The following is an 18,263-nucleotide window of genomic DNA, read 5'->3' as shown; positions in this document are numbered from 1 at the left end:
AAAAAGCAGTTAATGTAGTTACTGGTGCTCTGGGGCTTTCAGGCCCAATGCCACAAAGAGAAGAGTAACAGCAGACAGGTTCTTTACTCCTCCAAACGCTCTAAGTAAAGGCCTAGTGAGCACACCCTTAGTGACACAGCCTGCAGGAGAGCCTTGCTGCACACACTGCAGGGAATCACCAACACCACGCGGTGGGTCTCAGTGACGTTGGCATTCCCAAATCTGCATTTTGCAAACCTGCCTTCTGCAGAGCACACTGCTAGGCAGCTCAGTCTTAAACGGCCTCGGCTGTTCCCCCTCTGGGGTTAGAGAAGGATGCTGCTTTATTACCTCCAGCTCGGAGTTATGAGCGTGCAGCTTCTGCACCATCTCCTCGGCCTCCCGCATGCGCCGGTTCAGCTGTGGGGAGTGCTCTGCTGGGGTCAGCTCGCTGTCGTACGACTCCAGGATGGCCCGCATCCCATCACGCTCCTGCAGGGAAGAACAGAAATCATCGTCAGGGGTAAAGGCCCTCAAACCTGCTCATGCAGGAGGGTCCTTAGGACAACTTGTTTTTCTCCATTGCAAAAACAAAAAACAAAACCCTGATGGATATATTCTCATGGTCTTTGTATGCGCATGGAGTCACAGGCGTGAGCACGCAGCTCTGATACAAATCAATGAAAAAACACAAGAAATGAATAATCAGATTGTCTGGGGCATAAAAAAGCACACATCCCTCGCAGGACAGCAACATGCATTCACCCTAACAAGCAAATAACTGAAACCAGAGCCTTCCTTCTTTCTGGGGACGCTGTTCTAATTCAACGGGCTGAACAGATTTCTTCAGCAAAACATTGAGTGCAGTACTTGACATTTTTCCTGCCAAAGAATTCCAGCAGTGAATGAACAGAATTATGGCAACAAAAATGAAATAGATGAGATGATGGGCAAAGTGACTAAGAGCAAATATCCTCCAAATGGTACGTGACTGATCACCTGTTGAGTGCTGCAATATTCAGTGCTTGTAATTAGTATATTTCAGAGGTTAACATCCTGCCGAGAATGTGCTTGGCTCACTTTCCTATTTGCTGATGGTTACAAACAGGAGGATCCTTCTCCATGCTCTGAGAGCTTTCACACTCCCAAGTAAAAAGCTGGGCTTGAAAGCTAACTGTGTTCGGTAGCACCTTGTAGGCAAGACACTGGTGGGGACAAAAGGCTGAACAACATTCCAGAAAGCCAGGTATGTTTTAAAGAGATTGCTGGGTACAGTGCAGTGTGCATACAGGGATTAGAGAGCTGATGAAATGTTTCATATTTTGACTGTATTGAAGAGCCTTGATGTTTGCAAGGCTGCAGAACAGAGCCAAAGCAGTACATTCCCACTGCATAAATCAAAAGAGCAAAAACTCCTAGGAAATCTTACAGAGTCGCTTCCCTTTTACTGCTGAAATTTCTATTTCACCCTGCTGCAGCAATGCACAAACGTTCAGGGCAAATCCATTATCTCTGTGAATGCTGTGATCACAAACATCCAAACTGTTATTAGAGGATCACTCAGCTTTACAGCTGTGCCGTTCCCAGGCCACTGCTGCTACAGAGAACTTGGAGCAGCTCACAAACATTGCTTAGCCATGCTGAAACACTTGGCTGGGACCCTGCTCTCCTGTGGAAATCAAAAATTACCGGAATAGGAAAGCCCCTTCCCCTCAATCCCAAACTTAATGTTTAATAATAAGGGCTATATTTCAGATAGAGAAAGGGATGCTAACTGCTCAGTCAAGCAAGCCTGCACCTGAAGCCCACAGCCTTTCCATTCTAACCTAAAGGTCAAACGCTGACTGTGGACAGCACGTGTATGCATGGGGAAGGGAAGGAACAGCCAAACTCAAGGTGTGAAAATAAGAAGGGGGCACTGCCACAGGAATGGTTTTTGTCCAGAGCATGTGATGATGCACTGAAAGGTCAGCCAAGATGGTTGGGCTGGTCAGCAGGTAAAAGGATCTCAAGATCAAAGCCCAGCCTCAGGCTGCAAGAAGCGCGTTAATAAAGAAAAACAGGTTGTAACACATTGTGATGGAAGCTATTATTGGCTTCTTGCTCAGGCCTGAATGAAGAGGAATACTTTTCTAAGGAAAGAACAGTTTTCCAGTACGGTTTACAAAGAATTACTGATCTAACAGACACATGAAAAGAAAAACTTCCATGTTACTGTAGGAGGAGAACACCAGATGGAGTCACACCACACCTGCCTGGTAATGAACTTGTTTAGCAGAAAACCAGCAGTAAAGGATGGCTCCATCCTTCTCCCCCAGTAACGTCACCCAGTCTGCCAGGTGTACTCTCCAGAAGGCAGCCTGCCTTTGCTTAGACTTTCATTCTCTGTTTACCCCAGAATCCCTGTCTAGGACACAGAAGAGTACATAATGATGGCTTTTATTGAAGTTACTGGGTTTATCCTTGCACACTGTTGCAATTACAGCCTCATCTCACTAGCTCTCTATGTACTCCAAGCTGCTCCCTATTCTCATTTTCTGCAAAGCATCGTTCCTCAATGTGATAATTTAACATGGCAATGTTCTCTCCATTACAGGAGGGCAGTTCCAAACCCCTGAGCATTTTTTCAGCAGCAAACAGGACCTGTGGCAATTCCCATCACACTTGGCTTCCAATTAACTGCCGAATATGAGGTCAGTCAAGTCCTTCCCAGCAAGATTCCAGCAGCTCCCCAAGCTGTTCAGCTGCAACAGCAACCGTCTGCTTTCACATTAGGACAATGTTGGATGAGAACAGGAGCAGGACATTCTTATGGGGTGTGTTTCCCCTGCAGCCAGCTACAGACCTTGCCCTTCAAAGCTGTACACTGAAAAGATGCAACTCGCCAGGAAAAGGCATGCACAGCAAACACAGCACAAGCTGGATTGAAAAAAAGGGGCTGAGAAACTGGAATAAAGGGCGGCACAATTAAACACTTGATCCTGGAGTCTAGTTCTCCTCCTTAATTATTTCTCAATATTAATACTGTAATGAAATCATTTCTCACCAACAAGTGGTCCCCAGCTCCATTTTCCAATTCGTCCCCCACCGAGAGCACTTACTGAGAGCTTTTCTCTCCCTCCTAAAGATCTTGTTCGTTTGGCAGGAAACTGAAGTTCTTGTTGAGAAGTTCTCTGTTTAAGAAGATACTCAACAATTTAATCCTAGTTCTGTCATTGCCACAGTATCCCCTCATCCCATAGGACAAAATACTCCACAAGCCTATCAAAGACCTCTGCTGTGACTTCAGTATATCTTCTCTGACTTTTTTCTCACACTTCTGCTCTGTCAAGGCAGTATTCAGCAGAATTGCTAAAATGGGGTCCCATGGAGAATTTCCAAAACGTACCCAGCACAAAGCATCTTTGCTATCCTGCAACTCACACTCTGACTTTGCAATGGCAGTTCACCAAAAGCAGCTCCTGCGAAGTCCCTGGAGAAGCAGAACACAGCACACATTTGGGTGTTCTTCACTTTGGCCAGATTCTAATCAACACCAGAACAGAAATGCAGCTCGCTCTAACCACGTTCTGAAGGGCTTGGTTTGAGCCCTAGGATCAAACTTCTCTCCAGTTCTTCTGCCACCATCTCTATTCCTTCTCCTACCTGAAGCCAACATTTGACCCATTTGGTAAGTAACTCGAAGACACAGGAAAGTTTATTGACACTGACACATTAGAGGGCAACAGGAGCAGCTTAGAAACAGCAGTAACATAAGAGGGTTCTTCTAGGAACCCCTCTTTGGGTTGTTTTTAGGGGAAGAACTGAGAAGCCTTCCAATAAGCATCCACCAGTTGCCACCATCCTTACAGCACAGCCACATCACCAAAGCAGCACTGCACACACCTCCAGGACAGCCCATGGCCTCCGACACGCATGGAGGAGAACACACAGCTCCCTGCTGTACATTGGAAGCAAGTGGAGAAAAAGCAAAATATAGTAAAGGAATTAAAAATGCCATTGGACCCTTTATTTATGTTATATATAGGTATGTATAAATAAAATCTCAGGCCCTATTCTCCTTGATGCCTGTTGGCCCTTCCTCAAACCTATACACACAGAATTCACCGCAGACTTTCTAATTAGTTGGAGAAAAGAAAAATCAATAGGAAAGAAATTAAAGTTACAAATCTCACTGAAGTCAGTCACACACTCTGGGAAAATCTGTTCCTGGGGTAAAGTTTATCTAGTGTCATAATTTTATTGAAATCCTATATCTTCCTATTGACTTTTATCGTTTGAAGCTGGATACCACAGTTGTCATTATTAGAGCTTCAGTGTTGCTTGCAGACCCAAGGTTTTGGGTTGGAGATTTTTTCTTTCCCTTTTATAAACAAGCTGTAATTGTCTGCTTTATTGATCAATAAATCTTTGGGCTGCCTTTCTTCACCCAGCTTCTGCTCTGTTAGGACTCCTGCGCCATTCTCTGAAAGAAAATATAAGGTTGTTGTGTTTGAAAGAACAGATTGTTTTGTCATTAGCAATGAAAGAGCAGGAATTGTGCTGGTCGGTTCTGATAATGGCTTTTTAATGACAAATTCCAGTCAAAGTAAAATCTGCTTTATTTCCACATGAGTGAACTTCAACTATTAATCCAAAACCCAAACACAGCTCGCTTGCTTTCTCGCTCCTGCACGGGTTCCAGCCTGGCAGAGGAGAGAGACTTCGTAAAGTGGAATCATAATGATATTTCCCACTCAGTGCCTTTTTGATGGTGCAGAAATATTCCTGCTCCTAGTGCTAGATGAGCTTTTTGTTTAATTAATGATAATTTTAGGAGAATGCTAATAGACTGCTTCATTATAGGAAATCAGTGGCAAGATTTCCCCTCCTCTTCCTCTCCAGACTCCTAACTCCAAATCAGTCGCAATAAGAGAGAGCTTCAAAACGCGACTGAAGAAAGAATACAGAGCTTCAACATCAAACAGATGCTATTTGCAATCAGGTATAATTTAGCTAACTACTCCTCCTAACAACACAAATAGAAGAGAAAGATGAATGGTGACGTGTGGTTTTTTGCTTTAAGCTATATAGGTACACACATATAAAGCATCCAAAGGCTGGACCAACTGCTTAACAGGATAAAAATCAGCAGCATGAAGTGTGGGAATGAAAGAAAAAATGTGGTCAGGAGTAACCAAAAAACACTTTAACAGTCAGATGGTGTAAAGACCTACTGACAAAATATATCCTTTCCATCCTTCAGAAAAGATTGGTGGATGCTCGTGGACCTGAGCTCACTATCAGTGGGGAACTCCCCAATGTTAGGAGGCCATGAGAACAGGAGAGAGGAACAGAACCACCCTCTGTGAAGGAGGACAGGACGTACAGGCTCTGGCAATTATCAGTCACTTCATAATTGTGGTATCTCATAAAATACCTGAAGAAAATACCAACAAACAAATTGTATGAAGGCAGAGAAGAAGAGGAACAAGAAACAATCAACTGACACTCAATATGAATAATAACAAACCAGTCTATTTTCCTTCTTTGACAGGTAACTTGTCTGCTGAATAAAGGCAAATAAATCTCAACTTCAGTGATGTGTTTATCAAAGAGGAGGGTTACAATTCAACATCATCTCGGTAATTGAGAGAAATGAATTTGCATCAAGGCGATGAAATTCATGACAGCAGAGCACTGAGCCCTGCATCTCGTGTAGCAGCACAGCCATCTCCATAAGCTGCAGCATCAGATGTCATTATTCCACATCATCAGCCTACAGGTGGTGAAAGGAGGTTAGTGCAGTTTTACAAGTGGCTTGGTCCTCTCTAGCAAATTTTTTTTCAGTAAAACTGTTAATTATACCCATAGCTACGTTGTTAAGCCCAACTTCGTAATGAGGTGATGGTTTTCAAAGGCTGTACACAGAACATGCCATTGCCTCCTGGAAAATGGCTGGAAGAAAAGGTAAAAGAAGCGGCCACAGAAAGACCTAAGAGACAGAGGCCTGGAGACTGAAGGCACAGTGGTTAAAAATGCCAATTCAATCAGACTTTGCTGCTATGGGAACCTAACTAAGAGGAGATTTCCTCAGCTCCTGACCCTCCCAGAGCGTTGCTAACAAGAGCTCATTGAGCCTTCCAGAACAAACACGTCAAACAAAACTAGCAAAAATCAAATTACCAGAAACTTCTCAAATCCCCCTTGTCAACAGCAGCATCTTCTGTCACCAGAAGGCAAACCCTGTTTCTCTCAGCGTTCTTGTCTTCGGCACTAATCACATTTAAACCAACATTTTCTTTTCCCAAATGTCCCAACAGTTTCCTTCTCAGGAACAGCTATTTCCCAACACTTCTCTCTATGGCTGATCCTACTTTCATGCTACTTTGCAAATGAGTACTGACTGCAGACACATATGCGTACACGCACCATTGACTTTCTACTCAAGGCCCCAATTAAAGCAGCATATACAAAAAAGGCAGTTGACTCCATAAAACATCCAGCAGATTTCACTGAGACCACAACTGAGCAAAGAGGCCGAGACAGAGGGAAAGACAAATGGTGGCTGCTTTTGGGATTCCCCAGGAAGCCCAACCATCACCTCTAAACTTCTGCACTCCAGCACAGCAGCTCCACTGGCAAACATCCTGCAGGTCATTCTAAATGTGCAACTACAACTGCATGTATAACTCATAGGCCCTTACATTCTGCAACTCCTTCTTCAGATTTACAGCTCTTCCTTTCTAGCTATTGTCCCTCAGCTTCAGCACTTCAGCAGAGAGGGCTTGGCTTTGCCTTACGTCCTGGCAATGGACCAGTGCAAATAAATCCACTGTAACTCTTCTAATCTGTGTCTGATAAATCCCCTGCTTACCATCTTCTGGAAAATTGTTCATGGTCTCTGAAAGCCTCATCCTGCTTAAAGCACATACATATGCCAGATGACAAGCAATCATACAACTGACACTGCAGCAAACTAAATATTATCTGACTAAAATACCCCTGGGGTCCTCTTGCTTCACAGTGAGTTTAACATGTTTAGTTATGTTTCTTAACCTCCTGCTGTGAAATAATTTTATGGCTGTTCTGGTGGGGTTTTTTTCCCCATTTAACTCCCTTCCACTGGGATGTTTCCCACCGCCTGTCTCGAGCACAAGCTCTGTTTTCTATCTGTCTCATCTATTCATCCAAAATCCTCTTTCTGCTGCTCCTCTCAGCCCCGCTGCTCAGACAGCAGCAATCCCACACCAGTGTGAAGCTGCCGTATCCACTGGGCTCAGAACAGAGCCACGCTGCTCTGACAGCTACATGGCACCATGAGTTCAGTTCGCATTTGAAAAATGATCATTAAAAAAAAAAAGAAAGGAAACACCGTCCCCTCCTTCCTCCCAGCCACTCCATTACCGTCATTGGCAGAAAGAAGGCAGGCAACTGACAGAAAACGTATCCCCTACTTACCACCAATAAATAACTGATATTTTATTCATCCGTTCAAAAAGAAAAAGGGGAAAAATGAAGTGCTATTCAAACCTGAAAATAAAGTTTTTGTGGCTGTGCATCAGATTCTTCTATTCTGACAGTGTCTACAGCACATAAAAATTCAGCCCTATACTTACTCCTTACCCTCTGATTTCTTTCTCTTTCTGCCCAGTAAGTAACCCATATTCTGGCCTCTAAATCTCTTAAAAGCTAATTTCCTGCAGGTTTAACCTCTTAAATATCATTAAGTTGAGAAAAGACTGAACCATGCTCTAAACCAGTGCAGTTATCTCTGCAAAAATAAATAAATAAATAAGAGAAATCGGAGAACCAAGTTCATGCAATCAGTTCAATATATATTAAATTGAACTTAGTAATTTCTTGGTCTTTTTATAGACTTATTTCTGTTCTAGAAATACAGCAAGTGGGGCTTTTTGAGACAGGCAAACAAAGCAGGGCTTCTAGCTAATGCTTCACCCAGCTGCTTTATTAGAAAATGTTCCTTTTCTACATTTGACTTAATTCACAAAATATTCCCTCTACTTCATAACTTCAGGATATCAAACATGAAGAACTTCAATAAGTTTCGGAAATCATAGGTCAGATCATCCCATAGCTTCACCCCCAGTGAGTCTGGGCTAGCTTAAGGGAGCTTATTTTATTACATCCAGTGACTGATCTGAGACAAGGTGAGAATAAGCCATTACTTTGAACTGATGTTCTACAGTTTACTGCAGTGTGGCCAAAACACAGATTTCACATTACAGAAACCATGTGGGTTACATGTTTTAACTTGCATCACTTGAAAACACGAATGAATAACAAATTCATTGCTTCAAGCATATAAGCCAACTTTAGCTACTGAACAGAAAGAGGAAAGAAAAGAAGAGGTTAGAAGCATCAGCTGCACCGAACAGCACCTCCTTGGCCTTGTTAGATCAGTTTCTTCTCTCAGCCCAGACCTCAGCTCAGACAGTATGCACAGAACACATCTCATTAGCACAGCCAACAGCCCATATGCAGGGGTTGCCTCAGACAATGAAGCAAAATACCCAAAGCTCAGCTCCTCTTCAGCTATTTCCTTCATTTTCTCTCCCTTACATCCGTAAAAGAGCCTTCTGCTCCCTGAAAGCACTTTGAACGCAACCTGCAGCCAAAGTTGGTGAAGCAAAAGAGATAAGAAGGGGCACTGATGATGGGAGGGAAGGCACCAAGCTGAGTTCTCCCAAGAGGTTCAGACACACAACATCTGATCATTAATATCCATCAAGCTGCACTTCGAAAGAGGTCTGCCACCTCTCGCTTCTGGATTCCTGAGCCCAGATTTGTAGCATGTTGGCATTGGAACTGGGTGCTGGCTGGCAGAGACCACAAGCTGTCCTTGGCTGTCCTTCCTCCCAGCCCAGGCGTGCTGAAGAACAACATCAGGTGCCCAAAAGGCACAGAGGCTCTGATGGACAGGGTCTGCACCATGCAGGTATAGGATTGTGGTCCTCTGCCTCCATTCCAGTCCCAACTTCACCTTGGACTTCCCAACCCACAAAATCAGTATTTAGTAAACGCATGTGAAAAACAATCTCTCACTGACAACTTCTCTGGATATTTTCATTGCTCACATAAATATCCAGCCTCTTTCTGAACCCCGATGAATTCATGACCTTGCCAATTATATGGTGGAAATGAATCCCACAGCTTTTTCCATTGCTTGAAAATGTATTTTCTTTTATCAGTTTTTAATTTGCCACCTTTCAGCTTCATTTAACACCTTTGTTCTTGTGCTGCACAGACAAGGAAAACAACAGCTCCCAAACAACTTCTCGAAACCATTCATTAGACTGCGAGCTATCAACTTGTCACCTCTTCTTCAACTACTTTTTAAGGTAAACAATCCCATCTTCACTTCTTTTGGTTGTTTTCAGCCCAGCTTCAGAGCTGCAGGTGCTCTCACAAAAGCTGCCCAGCCAGGGGATGCCAAGGTCCAGCTGTGAGCAGATGGATGCACTGCAGGCAACCCCCTGCTCAAGAAGAGAAGGCACTCCTGTACTTAAGAAAGAACCTTCAGCCTCTGTGACAACTGCCCACATACGAGGGTTTCTTCAAATTTCAAACGTTTCCAAAGGAAAATATTACCTTTAAATAACCTACAAGTTAGTTGGGCTAATGTTAATATTAGCTGCCACTCAGCAAATGCCTTCCTTCCAGAGAGTTGCCGGAGCGCTGCTTAATTCATGCAGACAAAAACGTTCCTCTCTTTGTTCTCCCTCCACTGGCTCTGCAATATTAAGTCAACAAAATCTATCCTCAGAACTGCACTGACATCAAGAATGTTATGCTCAAGCCATTAGACAAAATGCAAAGTACTGAAGTCAAGCTTCATTAAAAACAAGTGGAAAAATCAGTTTACCAGAAGAAAAACATTATTTAGGAAATATATTCATCATATACATCTGAAAAAGAACGATGATTAAATGTTTAAAACCAAAACATTCAGCATCTTTTAATTAATATTTGATCACAACATTATGCACACTCTTATTTGTTTATGTTTTATTTTCAGCCAAACCACACAGCAATAAAGACCACAGGCCCAGCATTCACCAGATCTGCTTTGTTACAGACTAAAATCACGGTTTTGTTTCCATACTAAACATCTGCTGGGTATTATTGAAGAAAAAGGACTATCAGCATTTATACTTCTGGGCATAACTCCTTCACAGCGAGTAGAACTGACTGTCAAGAAGAAAGATGCAGGAGCAGAGGGCTGAGGTCTCTCCCTGGCACCTGATGTGCGGAGCTGGAAAGCAGCAGTTAACAATGAACTCCCACCTCCATACCACAACAGATCCACGATGCAGAACTTTCTGGATAACTCAGACAGACTTCAGCTCAAATTTGGCCTCTCATATTCCATGTACCAGAAGGACAGGATGAACCATACCCACTGCTTGATGCCAGAAGATGGGCAGATAAAAGGTAACAAGAGCCGATCATTCAGCAAGAGCTCATGATCGCAATCCCTCTCCTCAACTTTCTCCAAAAAGCTGTTCTTACTCCACTCACAGCTCTTATTTTTCAGGCTTGTCCCTGCCTCTTCACTTCTAGTAACAACACACACGAGAGATATCACATTAAGACAGTGAGAATAGAAGGTGAGAACAGAAGTGCCCAAAAAGCAGTGAGCTGCTTGTCTCTGCCTCTGCCTTGTGCACACCAAGGATGCTAAACACACAAAGTCAAAAACCAATGCTATGCAGGAGACTCCTTGTGCAAAACATCTGCCTCGAGTCCAGCAAGCAGTAGGAGCTTTACAGCAGGACGTGGCACAGCAGCCCTGCCTGCACCCTGATCCCCCTAAGTCTCAGTACAAGCCTCAGCAAAAGTTTATCTGTTCCCCTACAGCAGCTTTTTACATATGCGAAGATACTTCCCCTCCAGACTTCCCCAGAATAAGTTTTCACTCTCCCTCTCACTTTCTGCCATTTGCTGAACTGTAGTTTCACTGAAGTTTCCATGCCTATGGGAATGACAGCCATGCTAAGCACTTCCCCCTTTACCAACAGTTCAGGACTATAAACAAAGAAACGGCAGCATAAAAAACCAGAACTTTTTGGACAGAGCTTCTCCCTACCTCCTCCCTCAGCAACAAAGGCAAACGGCCGCTCACGTTGTGCATCACACACTCACCCCGTCCCGCACACAGGCTGCCTGACAAAGCAAACTCTAATATTAGACACCACTCTTATTAGCTGAGATCAGAGAGCGTGCCGCTGTGCCCCGCAGGTACGGCGCTCTGCACAGGTTGCTCTCTTTCACAAATCAGACGTAATTGCCTCTTTAGCATCAGCCACCGATCCGAGCTGAATGTGATCATTATTCTCTAAATTCAACGTTCTTGCACTTCAAACATATATTTCATACTTAAGGAATACTTTTTTAAAATAAAAATGCTTCACAAAGCTTAGAATTAAAGTCATTAGACAATTTGACCCGCCGATACAAACAGCAAAGAGAACAGAAAGGCAACTCCCCCTATGCTCTAAACAGCATTTTCTTTCCCACCATCCACACACAGAAACAGGGGGTCTCTCAAGTGGTTTTAAATCCCAATGTCTGAATGAATGGAAGGTGATGGATATGGCTGTTAAGGTACCACCACAGGAGGCGTTACGCACAGCCCAGCAGTACTGACAGCACTGTGCTGATCACACAACAGAGCAGACCAGGGGCACACATCAGACAGACTGCAGGGGAAGCTCTGCACCACGCTGGGCACATGGTGATCTCTGTGCTTGGGGGTTGGCAGGAACCAGAGGGATGGGCAGTGCCATTGCATACTTCATAGCACGCAGCAAATGCAAGCTTGCAGGAAGAGCACAGGGGTGGTGGGAGATGGGAAACAAAACTCAGCTTGGCTGATTTCACTGTTCAAAGTTATGATGATTCACATGGTCCCTATTTTGTCTGCTACCAGAATGCTTTAAACAGGAGCAAGGCTGCTGACCAAGACACAAGGGCCTGTTTACTGGGAGGTTAAAGCATGTACAAAGCACTGGCTAGTGTGGACTTGCAGCAAGCTGGAAGGGGAGGACAGCTACCCATCACTAATGCTTGCTTTCACACTGCTCTCCTACTCAGCTTGCTGACAGTCTGGCATGCTAATGGGCATTTAGGATTTTTTCCTCCCTTTCTTCGCATCTACCATCTTTCCCTCTACATTTAGAACCCATTTAGTTGCTTCCGGATCATCTCTGATAAGGCTGGATGCCCAGCCTTTGATTTCTGATTTCATCCCTTAGCTTCCTCTGCTTTTCATTCACTGGGGGAATAGTTAAACTGCATTTTTCCAGTTTGTTTTTTAAATGGATCAGAACTGCCAAGAAGGGCAAATCTCACATTTCCCCACTTACAGGTCAGACTCTTCCTTGTTTGCTCCTACTGGAACAGTGCTGTCTCCTGACATATCAACCCTACACAGCAAATCCAACTCAAGTGTCACCATGAGCTCACAAAGAAATCTGCATGGTATCATCAATTCCTCTTCAGAGTTCACTGGTTAACAGAAATAATGAAATTTGCTGCCTTTAAGAAAAAAAATAAAAACAATTGTTCACATATTCCTTTATGGTTCTGAGTTGAATGCACTCTTTGCTTTCATCCTTGGTCTCATTTTGTAAAACTTTCAACTTTAGTTCACCAATCTAACACCAGCAAGAGACTCTCCCTTCTGGGCAAAACTGGGGCAGACACAATTAAGACAGGCAAGGAGTTGAAAAATGCCAAGAGAATATATGCAAAAGCAGGTGCCTTATGAGGACAGCATTTCTACTAACTTGGTTCCTGGAAAGCTTCCCTTTAACAGGACAGATATGTAGCACTACCTCTAGGCTTTCACGCTGCACTTGTTATCAGTCAATGTTAGAAGCAGCACATTAGGGAAGTTCAGCATCAGCACCTCTGCTTTATGGAAGCAAAGACTGATGCCCAGCAAGATGAAGGGGCTGTGGCCATTCAGCATCTCAGCAGAATGGGATGAACAGGTTTCTGTCAAACCTTTGGTCAGGGGTCCTCCAGTTAATTCATTCTTATCAAAACCAATAAGACCTGTGCTTTATCATCTATGTGCCAGCTCCGTTCAGGAAGGGATCACTGCTTTTGTGCAGCTACTTCTGCTACAACAAGAAACAGAGAGACAAGGCAGAGATGTTAACAAGTGTGGACACTTCTGAAGTGTTCCTGTTACATGTGCCCCAAAACCTCAACATCCCAGCTGTGCTAAGCACAGCTTTTAGGTCTCACAAACCCAGAAAGGACCTCTGCTAACAAAAACCCAGACAGCTCTCCATAACCTGCACTGAGCACACAGGTGAGGAAGGACATCGCTCACAGCCAAACAGGCCCACACTGCAGCAGGCTGAGCAGAGCTGTAGGTGCAGGCTAAACTCGTCAAGCTGCTCAATTTACATGCAGCAACAAAGCCATGTAAGGATCAAATGAAATTAATTCTGTCTAATGACAAATTAATTGTCCATGCCAACCCTTAACGTCTCCATCCTCAAATGAATTTCCGTGTTATTTACCCTCCACAACTTCCCACGGGGAAGGAGAAAGACAGCTGCTCAGATTAAAGAACCAAACAGAAGAGCCTCTGAGACAAAGGATCTTTTCATTTTCTGAATGATTGCTCCACTCCAAAACATCTTATGAGAAATAATATTTGGGTTTTGTTGTGGTTTTGTGTTGCGTTTTGTTTTTTCAAACAAAAACAAGATGCAAACTGCCTGATTTGATGCTATTTCATCACCTCAGCGCTGAACGCACCAACTTTTAATGGTATGGAAAGACAGGCTTAGGCAGAAATAATGTTCCTGTTATAAGAAAAATAAATTGCCAACGGACCTAAGAATGTGTATTTTTCTCATTTCACATTCTTTAAGGCACGAATCGCTGTGGTTCTCATTTATTGAGAACAGGAACATTTTTAAAGGCGTTTTTAAGATGACAACAAAGCCGTGTCCCTGTAACACCAGGCTGTAAATTCCTTCAGGCCACCACAAAAATGACACACGCTGCAAGATCCCCACTGCTCTGATTTCACAACCTTATTTTAATGCCTCTGAATCATCCCAAATCATCCGGTTTGACCACACCAAATAATATCTCTCAAAACTGCCACCTAATGGACCAATCTTTCTGGGAAATAAAAGCTTTCTCTAACAGAAGTGTCAGTGCTACATCCCACTTAAACAATCTGCTTTTGTGCCTGAGCACTGCCCCAGCTCAGGGAATGGGCTCGTAGCAAAGAACTGCTCCATTCAGCCCTGGAGTTCTGGACAGAGGGAGGCAAAATGGAGAAGAGACACACGTAGATCCCAAGAAATTCAGAGAAATCCATGTCTTCAGCCTGATCCATCCATCAGTTCAATGGTTTCACTGATAAGCATTGCTGAAGGACATGGGACAGTTCTTACATAGCCAGAGGTCAAAGTGCTTTGTCACACAACCTAGAACGGGGTTTTTAAAGGTTATTAACTGCAGAGTTGATGCAGTAACCTCCCAGCTTCTTCCAGTTGCACTGGAATGTTTTATCAATGGCCAACAGCACAATTTTACATGGTTTCAACTTGTCAGACTTGCAGCAAGCATGAATTAACAATATACTACAGAGCTGTACTACCAGAATTCTGGCCTAAACGTCCCTGCAACCTCAGAGGAAAGCAAAACTTGGACACTGCAAAACTATGGGGTGTGACCTGGGAAAAAAAAACCTGACAAAAACGAGCACAATCTATCAAAGTGCGAATTTAATTTATCCTAGCCGCAATGCTTTGCTAAACAGAGGAGATTAGGAGCAACAGATTCGCTCTTGCAAAGCAGAAACAAAACAACTTTTAGTTAAGAAATAAAGCAGATGGCCCATGCAGATTAAAGAGTAGGTGCACCACAATGAAACAGCATACTGCTGTGCACAAATCCCACAGTAATTACAGCAGCGGCGTTGTTCCACTAATGATGCTATGCCTGTGAACTGGGACAAATTAACACAAAGACACACAAGCGGGTGACTTGCAGCCCAAGGGAAGGTGAATATGATGGAGAAACAGACATTTAAGACAATCGCCACAGATTAAATGCTGTAAGGTACTGGCGAACAATTTGCATCCCCAACAAAAAGCAGAATATAGGCAAGGATGTGTTCCCCATCTGTCCTAGATCTGTATGAAAATTGATGCTTTCTCTAGGGATCGTGCAACCAATCTTTCTCATCTTAGATGTATTTGAGCATCTTTATTGCTAGTCTACATTCTGTAAGTTCTGTATGGCTGCAGAAGAGAATTGCTATCATGGGGCTGTTCTCAGCCAGGCTACATCAGCTCTAACCAGCCTTGGGGCTGCCTTGGTCCAGCACAAGCTTCCTTAAAGCAAAGCCCCATCTAACCGCAATGCCTGCACTGACACTCCAAAACACCTGCAGCTGCTGGAGCACCTATTCCACAGCTTTATGTCCAACAAGCAGAGCCACTGTGCAACATTCCACCCTGAAGAGCAGAACACTGTACTGCCTGCTATTGATGCTGCCTACTTCTGGGCATCAAGAGCTGGAAGGTGCCAAGAGCTTTCCCAGCCTGGACCAGTGGAGAGCAATTCAATATTATTTTGTGCTTTGGATGATGCTAAACTAATGAAGGTCCTGCAGCCAGAGGAATGCTGAGCCTGGCCACGACCCAACTAAAAGTTGCTGCTGCTGCACACGACACAGAGCTTGTTACATATCTGTGCTCCAGACCTCACAACCAATTCAAAATAATGAAGCTTAATTACATGAATGGGAAAAAGTCTTTTACATGTCGTTTTCAAACCTGTTGAAGTCTCTTTGAATCTGTAACCCCGTGGCCCCGTGCTTTATTCCATCAGAAGTTAATTACAGGAGAGGCAGTTTCCAAATGTATTAAAGAGATATCATATATCGAGGGGTCATCTGTGCTGGAGATGGGAAAACACATTAACGAGAAAGGTGTTGTCAGCATCTGAGTTTTCTTAGCAACATTCACGAATGCAAGCACAGAATTCATGACCTCTCTTTTCTATCAGGGCCATTCACAAAGCTAACATGCAGAAACCATCCAATCAACCAGGCCTCTGCAGTGCTTTAATTTGCTAATTTCTGCAAGTGCTCAGCATCACTTTTCCCCCCACAGTACTGTGACTGTCAGCAACTGTATTCAGCCAGGATACAGAGCTTTCCATGGGTCAACACGAGTCTGGAGAGATCTCTCGAGCACCAAACATCATCCTGGTGCTTCACAGCTTTCTTAAATTGCAGCACTGGGAGATGAATCCATCAGCCAGGAAAACCATCCTTTTCTGTACAGAGGTCTTCAGCAGAGGTCTGCATATAGGAACAAATGATTCTTCTGAAATATTCATGTTGTTTACTGCTCCTGGTTGCTCCTTCGCTGCCGATCTTCAGGGACAGCCAAAAATTAAAAACAAGAATCTAATTTCAGCTTTAGGAGTCCTGCCGCGCCTCCCGATTTGCTCTACGTCAGTTCCAGAAATCAAACTAACATAAAGTTTTAATTAAAAAAAAAAAAAAAGCTAATGGAACGACAGAAAAAAAAATCATCATTTGAAACTTTTCCTTTCATCTGTATCCGATACATCACTTTCTGCTCCCAGCATCCACCGACATCAACAACAACCAGGAGGTTGGGAGGAAAGGATGCAGAACCAAGGACTTGTGACCCACAAATCAGACAAACACCAGCGCTGAAGAGCTTTAATTCTCAGAAAAGATTTACACTCTCCTCCCAGTGGCAAAACAACAGAGGCTCCGCCACCAAATATCTCACCGAGGCCCATATATTTATAGGTCCCAGAAAAAGTCTATTGCAAAAAGTAGCAAAATATGCAGGTAATACCTAAAAACAAAATCCTCCAATTTTTCACCAGTAAATTGCATTGTCTACAGAAAAACATTCAGCCTTAGCTGCTGAAAATAGATGCCTTCTCAAACACATCTAACAAACAATACAATCGTTCTTTTCGGCTGCAGTAGTCTTATTGAGTTTCTAATTTTTCCCACTTTTTGAATAATTTTGCTTCTTAATTGCAGTAAAATCTCTCAGTTGTGTTATAAAAATGCCCACAGTCTGATGGAAGACTGAACTTCACCCCAAAAAAACATTAAATCTCCCCCAGACACGACTGAAGTCAGAGCCTTTGCATGAGCTCAGACCTCAGGAAAGCGGTAACCACTAATGCTTATGAACAAAACACCTTTGTATTTTACGGTGCAAACTGGATTTGTGTCAGATTTGAAAACCTCCCATCTTCTCCCACTTGTCAGAGGAGTGCAGCTGCACATCCGTGTGACATCCTCCATAGCACCCATCCTCCCTCCACCAGCCCCACCGGCTGGGAAAGGCAGCACACAGACATGTCAGTGCTTACCAGGAGGTACCTAAAGGGGACGTGCCCCAAAGGCTGCAAGTCCATTGCTCTTTAGAAAATCAGCTCCTTTTAGGTTTCTTAGCTTAATAACGCTCGCAGTAACCAAAGCCACAGCCAAAGGCCAAAGTTCCCTTTACATCTTTCCCCTCCGCTCCCTTCTCTTCGAAACCAGCCAAGGAACTTCCCATTTTTTTCCCCACTATTTCAAGCTTCATCTCTCAAATGCTTGGAGAACACTTTAGTAATACAACACAAATAAAAGAAAAAGCTGCATATGTCATCTACATGCACATACTTACACCAGTGCTAAGAAAAGTTTGAAAGTAGTTCCCTGCCTTTGTTAAATGCTTTCATGTTTGCCCCAAACCAATACTGTACGCACAAAACCCACAAGCTGAACAGCTTGTGTAAGAGATAAGCTTTACAAATCATGGTATTTTTTTCTTTCTTTCTTTTTTTCCTCAGCAGAGCTTCTCTCTTCCACTTGTCAGAGCTCCATCAGCCCCTCACAGTACACACTGTCTGCTCCACACGTTGCCCCCCTTCTCTTCTACCACCACAGATGTATTTCCCATCCCTAACGAATTCAGAGGGCTCCCTGCCTTCCTGCTGGCAGCTCTATTCCCCTACTGCACTTCACAATAGGATTTAGGCAGCAATACTGAAATTATATATGGCTTTCTCCACCATAAGGAACAGTCACAACACGTGGCTCAGAATTACTCAGCCGACCCCAGCTCATGGAGCAAACCTTGAGCAGCACCCAGCTGCTCCGGGAGCACCTGTTGGATGATGCCACAGAAGCACACCGGGAACACATCCCAGCCAAGGGCTCTCACATGGAGCATTTCATCTGCTCAGCACCGCTGGGC

At 43.7% G+C, this 18,263-nt stretch overlaps 1 protein-coding gene across 12 annotated transcripts in view; it reads right to left on the bottom strand.

Moving 5' to 3' along the window:
- The window catches only part of MAD1L1 (mitotic arrest deficient 1 like 1), a 320,154-nt gene that overhangs the window by 192,702 nt on the left and 109,189 nt on the right, over window positions 1–18,263 (bottom strand). For all 12 annotated transcript variants that reach the window (XM_048961389.1, XM_048961390.1, XM_048961387.1 and 9 more), the window contains one exon: window positions 331–471. In XM_048961389.1, the coding sequence (XP_048817346.1) occupies window positions 331–471 (141 nt within the window). The remainder of the gene's footprint in view (window positions 1–330; window positions 472–18,263) is intronic.

The sequence above is a fragment of the Lagopus muta genome, chromosome 15 (genome assembly GCF_023343835.1).
Source record: "Lagopus muta isolate bLagMut1 chromosome 15, bLagMut1 primary, whole genome shotgun sequence".
Lineage (NCBI taxonomy): Eukaryota > Metazoa > Chordata > Aves > Galliformes > Phasianidae > Lagopus > Lagopus muta.
Note: the sequence above shows the minus strand (reverse complement) of the source record. Positions and strands in the feature narration are given on the sequence as shown.